Genomic DNA, 6619 nt, shown 5'->3' with positions numbered 1-6619 from the left:
GGTTGGGGTGTTTGGTTGGGGTGTTTGGGTTGGGGCTTTGGTTGGGGTCTTTTGGTTGTGGTCTTTTGGTTGGGGTGTTTGGTTGGGGTGTTTGGGTTGGGGTCTCTGGTTGGGGTGTTTGGGTTGGGGTGTTTGGGTTGGGGTATTTGGGTTGGGGTGTTTGGTTGGGGTCTTTTGGTTGGGGTGTTTGGGTTGGGGTGTTTGGGTTGGGGTGTTTGGTTGGGGTCTTTTGGTTGGGGTGTTTGGGTTGGGGTGTTTGGTTGGGGTGTTTGGGTTGGGGTGTTTGGGTTGGGGTCTTTTGGTTGGGGTGTTTGGTTGGGGTCTCTGGTTGGGGTGTTTGGGTTGGGGTGTTTGGGTTGGGGTGTTTGAGTTGGGGTGTTTGGGTTGGGGTGTTTGGCTGGGGTCTCTGCTTGGGGTGTTTGGGTTGGGGTCTTTGGTTAGAGACTCCTTTTTGCGGTGTTTGGGTTGTGGTCTCTGGTTGGGGTGTTTGGGTTAGGGTCTGTTTTTTATGGGACTCTGGTTAGGGTCTTTGATTGGGGTCTTTGTCTGGGATTTTGTTTTTGTTTGTTTGGAGCAGATCTTCACTCTTTTATTGGGGGGGGGGAGTTGGCCTGTACTTAAAGTATTAATTCTTTTATTTTTCATTTATTAGTTTTCATTTCCAATTACTTATTATTATTATTATCATTATTATTGTTGTTATTATTATTATCATTATCATTACTATCATTATCATCATCATTATCATTATTGTTATTATTTTCATCATCATCATCATCATTATCGTTCTTAGCATTATCATTCTTCTTGTTATTATTATTATTATTATCATTGTTTTACTATTTTCTTCAACTGGTATTTTATATTGTTGCTGAATGGAATGTATCGCGAGAGGTGACCTGCATTTGTGGGAGGATGAAAATCACTCGCTTTGTTAGGTGAAAAGGGTCTCATTAGGCTAGGCTAAGTGTGAATGTTGGAAGTAATGAAAGTGAAAGTCAATTACTTTACAACTTGATTATTTTTTTATATTCATGTGCATGTATGTGTATATATATATATATATATATATATATATATATATATATATATATATATATATATATATGTATATATAATGTATATATATATATATAAATATATATATATATATATATATATATATATATATATATATATATATATATATATATATATATATATATATATGTGTGTGTGTGTGTGTGTGTGTGTGTGTGTGTGTGTGTGTGTGTGTGTGTGTGTGTGTGTGTGTGTGTGTGTGTGTGTTTGTGTATGTCTGTGTGTGTGTTCGCACGTGGTGTGCGTGTATTGCATACCTGATATAACTATTCTCTATTTCATCAAATTTTACTTAGTCTCTATCCAAACATGCGGATAGATCGCTGTTAGAAGAGCGAATTTCCCGAGCGATGTGAAAAGGTTCTATGATGGTTTATGGCGTCCTTCCCTCATGCCTAAAATTCCTGCCTTTCTGAACGGGATTCTCGTAGGAGGAGAGAAATTGGATTTTTTTTTTTTTTTTTGGGGGGGGGGGGGGGCTTTCAAAGTGTTACACCTTTTTTCATGAGTGATAGACAGGTAAGTAGTGATAGTAGGCGTGGTTATGAGGCATCGGGGTGGGTAGTAGATGTATGGGAGTGAGGTCTCGTTGAATTAGGGGCGGGGTCAGAGGAAAGGGGGAGGAGCTTCCTCTGGCTCACGCACAGGCTCGCCGTCGACGCTCAGTTACCGCCGAGAGACGAAAGAGGAGAGGTATCACGCCTCCGACCGGCTCTGTCCCGTGTATACGCTCCCTCTCTCACTCTCTCTATAGCTTGTAGTCTTCCTCCCGAGCGTTTTCGAATCAGCTGTGCTTATACTTTGGAACTGTGCATGGTCGGAAATTGAGGTTGTCATTTTGATTTTTTTTTTAGGGGGAGGGGGGGTCCTATCGGGGGAATGGTTCAACTTGGAGCGAAGGAGAGGGTTGTGCCGTCAAGAAACAGGCTGAGTTTAAGGGAGTGATTGACCAGGTGTTTTTAGAAAAAAGGAGAAAGAAAATCTACGAAGAAAGACAGAAACAGGCACTTGGCAAAGTAAAAAAAGTATTTCGGAAAAAAGCAAACAAACAACAGAAGCAGGAAAGCTAGAGAGAGAGGAGAGAGAGAGAGAGAGAGAAAGAAAAGCGAAGAACAAGAATAAAATCGGTCCACGTCATCTTCACCCAATCCCCTGAATTAATTCCCTGAAAGTGAGGGTAAAACACTCGCTTTGTAAATAATTTAATCCCAGGTGACGCTATAATCAGTAGACTAAAAAAAAAATCGAGAAAAAAGAAGGAAACTAAAAGAGAAAGAGGAAAAGTAGAGAAGAAAAAGGGGGATTAAGATAAAGACGAAAGAGGGAAGAGAGAAGGTAGAGAAGAGAGAGAGACAGCGTTTCAGCCTCCCCCCCTCTCCTCCTCCCCGGCACACGCACGTTTCCATCTGACTGACGTCTTTCAACAGCCAAGACTTCAGCTTCTCGTCGACGTCTTCAAGAGTCTTCGCTTTTTTTCGCCAGCATCGCTCGATGTAAGGATTTTCTTTATCTCTCTCTCGGTCTCTTTTTTCCACGATGGCGCGGTTTAGATATTAAATTGTAATGTATTAACCCAAGTGAGAAAAAAAGAGGAAGAAAAACGAGAAATATCACATCTACAAAGGACAATCCGCCACTCGATGGGAAGTGAGTAGAGGATTTTTCCCTCCGAGATTTCCCCGAGTCTCAAGACGCGAAATTCGAATTCGTCCAAGAGAAGGGCTCTCGAGGCGGTGCGATGGCCGGTGGTCGCCGCCCTCTCTCCTCGCCCTGCGGGGCTCTGAGCGGCAGCGGGGCCCTCGGCGAGCACCAGGGGGCGCACGCGATGTAAGGGAGAGAGAGAGAGAGAGAGAGAGAGAGAGAGAGAGAGAGAGAGAGAGAGAGAGAGAGAGAGAGAGAGAGAGAGAGAGAGAGAGAGAGAGAGAGAGGAGGACCTCCTCAGAGATCCAATCAGCCTGAGTCCGACCTCGATTCCGCTGCTCAAGATGGACCTCTTCGACCCGGTGCTCGACTTCGAGGGGGAGCTCAACGCCAGCCTCCGCTACGGCGTCCTCGACGCGGCCAACGACTCGAGCGCGCTGGACTACGCCGTCGACGCCCCCAACGCCACCTTCACGTTCCCCGCGTCGCCCTTCGACCTCAACGCCACGGGGAACGAGACCGAGTGGGTCGAGAACAAGTACAACCTGCCCCTGTGGCGCGAACTCATCTGGTCCTTCGTGTTCGGCTCCATGGTGCTGGTGGCCACCGGCGGCAACCTCATCGTCATCTGGATCGTCATGGCCAACCGACGCATGCGCACTGTCACCAACATCTTCCTCGTCAACCTCTCCGTCGCCGACACGATGGTGTCCACCCTCAACGTCGTCTTCAACTTCACCTACATGCTCAACCTCCACTGGCAGTTCGGCCTCGTCTACTGCAAGATCAGCCAGTTCGTGTCCATCCTGTCCATCTGCGCGTCCGTGTTCACCCTCATGGCCATCTCCTTCGACAGGTGAGTACGTGAGGGGGCGCCGGATCGGAGGGTTGAGGATGGGCGTGGGAGGGGGAGGCTGCAGGATCGGGGAGGAGGGGGGGGGGGGAGGGTACAAGGGACGCCTGATGGGGGAGAGTGACGGCGAATGGCTCACTCGCGACCTGTCATGCGCACGGCCGCTGAGGGGCGCGAAAGGAATAAAAAAATCGAATAAGCCAATGATTTCCATATAAATACTTTATTACATACAAGAAAGAATACGCAGAATATCCAGAATTCCTACTAATGGAGATCATGTACATACACGCTCAAACGAATAGAAACAGTCATTCGCAAAACAACTGAAGCGTAATAACAGACACGGTTAAAATCATAGAGAAATTTCCACACGAACAAGCTCACTGTAACACAAGGGATTGTATGTGCAATGATGCTCTTCGAAAACACTCGAATTATAGAAAAAAAAGAAAAAGAAAAAGAAAGAAACAAAAAGAAAGAAGGAAAAAAAACTGATAATGGAAAAAGAACGAAAAAACAGTAATAATGAAAAAAAACACACGAAAAAACAGTAATAATGAAAAAAAGACGATAAAAAACTGTTATAATGAAATAAAAAACAAAAAACAAAAATAAAACAATGAATTAACAAAGAAAGTAAAAGCGAAATAACGATAAAAACGAAAGCTTATTGATCCATAACCGGTGAACAGGTGTTATTTGCCCGGTCATTAACGCTGGCCTGTTCTCACAATGGACTGCTCGCTCCCTCCGTCACCCGTGGTCCGTCCTGTCACGCCAGCTGTCAGGCACTCCTTTTGCACTGAGCATCCCCCCCCCCTCTTTTTCTCTCTCTCTCTCTCTCTCTCTCTCTCTCTCTCTCTCTATCAGGTTGTGCAGATCTCTTATTCACTCCTGTTTGCATTTTGTCTCAGTCTTTCTTTTTTTTTTCTTTTTAATATATCGTAATTGTTATTATTATTATTATTATTATTTTGTATTTTTCCGGTTGTTCATTGCTTTTTTTTTTAAATTTTCTTAGTTATCCCTTTTTTCATTTTCTGGGTTATTCCTCTTTTCACTTTCTAAGTAATTCGTTTTTGCATTTTCCCATTTATTCCTTTTTTTCTGTCATTCTTTTTTCTCATTTTCCCAATCATTCCTTTCAGTATTTCTCCGGACCTTTCCTTTGATTTCCTTTCAATTATCCCCTTTTTTCCAATCTTCCATTCATAGTTTTTTCTTGCATTTACTCAATAAAGTTTTTTACTTTTCCCCTCTTATTCCCTTTTTGCATTTCTCTCGTCCATTTATTCACGTATCTCAGTTCCTTCTTTTACCCGTCTAGAAATCATTTTTGCATTTTCCTGACTATTTTCTTATTTTTTTCTCTCTCTCTCTATTTTTCCCAAACATTTTCTTCTCTTTTTCTTTATTTTATCTCGTCCATTTATTCAGATATCTTAGTTCCTTCTTTTACCCGTATGGATATAATTCATTTTGGCAATTTCCTGACCATTTTCTTAAAATACTTTTTGCTTTTTCTTTCTTTCTCTCTCTCTGTTTCTTCCCAAACATTCTCATTTTTTTATTATACTCCTTGTTTGGATTCTTCCTAATCCTTTCTTTCTGCACTTCCTTTCTTCCTTTCTCCATTCCTCGCAGTTATTCCCCTTTGCATAACTTCCAACATTTTTTCCCCATTCATTTATTCCACATTCGTCTCAAATCGATAATTTTCACGTCTAATCACATCTCATCGTTATTATAAAGATCAAATAAAGCCACGAAAAATGAAGATATGATAAAGCTTATCAGTAATAACTTTAATACTTGCAAATTCAAGGAGAAAAAGATAAGATATTATCATAAACTATCGATGGAAAGATCGATAGAAATGGCGATGGAAATGACGATATAAATACCGATTGAAATAATGGCAGAAATAGCGATAGGAATATCAATAAATATGGCGATAAGATAGCGATGGAAATAGCGACAAGAATAGCGATAGATATGGTAATAGAAGTAGTGGTGGAAATAGCGACAAGAATAGCGATAGGTATGGTAATAGAAGTAGTGGTGGAAATAGCGACAAGAATAGCGATAGGTATGGTAATAGGAGTAGTCGTAGAAATAGCGATAGTAATAGCAATAGCAATAGCAATTAATGTGACTGACGGCAAATATTAATGATAACCTGATCGGTGGAAACTTATTATCATATTCATGCAGAATATTCGTTATTCATATGCTGAATGATGGAGCATTTGCAAAATGATTTGGCTTAAAACGAAAACAAAAATTAAAGTTTAAAAAAGAAAGATTGTTAATAATATCAGAGAGGCATGCATAGGGAAACATGCACGCACAGATACAAACATGTATGCACTCACACACACACACACACACACACACACACACACACACACACACACACAAACACACACACACACACATACACACACACACACACACACACACACACACACACACACACACACACACACACACACACACACACACAAACATACAAACAAACACGCACAAACACACACACACGCGCTTATACAACATACACCAACCACCGGCTCAGGCTTCACACGCCACGATGTTCCTATTAGTTAGACATTATCTAATTCTCTATCTAAAGTCCCTGAAACCCCAATGACACGGCGGGACACGACTCGAATCTCTGTCAGTCCTCTTCTCGTGGTCAAAGTTACATCCGGCTTTTGGTCAGTTTTGTGCTACGACTTCATTTGGTCCTAATGCTGACGTGTTACGCTGGAATTGTAAAGCTACTTGCTCGGTTTACATTTCAGGTATATTCGGTTTTGCATATGCATGGGGGGGGAGGGGGGGGGGGGGGGGGGTCTTATGCTTCTTGCCTTGTATCTTCGATTCTCCGGGGGTGCTCGGGGGGGGGGAGGGGGGGTCTGGGGGTGGTTCGTGTGTTTGTTTGTCTTTTTCTTCTTCCCGCCCCCCCCCCCCTCTTTCTTTCTTTCTTTCTTTCTTTCTCTCTCTCTCGCTCTTTCTCTCTCTCTCTCTCTCTCTCTCTCT

The 6619-nt window shown here is 42.6% G+C and overlaps 1 protein-coding gene across 1 annotated transcript in view; it reads left to right on the top strand.

The window, feature by feature from the left end:
* Nucleotides 1-1645: 1645 nt before the first annotated feature.
* LOC113811469 (tachykinin-like peptides receptor 99D) overlaps nucleotides 1646-6619 on the top strand; it is a 201589-nt gene continuing 196615 nt past the window's right edge. Inside the window, exon 1 of the mRNA XM_070141967.1 lies at nucleotides 1646-3577. Coding sequence (XP_069998068.1) covers nucleotides 3066-3577 — 512 coding nt within the window. The 5' untranslated portion in view covers nucleotides 1646-3065. The remainder of the gene's footprint in view (nucleotides 3578-6619) is intronic.

This window comes from Penaeus vannamei, chromosome 28 (genome assembly GCF_042767895.1).
Source record: "Penaeus vannamei isolate JL-2024 chromosome 28, ASM4276789v1, whole genome shotgun sequence".
NCBI classification, from domain to species: Eukaryota; Metazoa; Arthropoda; class Malacostraca; order Decapoda; family Penaeidae; genus Penaeus; species Penaeus vannamei.
Note: the sequence above shows the minus strand (reverse complement) of the source record. Positions and strands in the feature narration are given on the sequence as shown.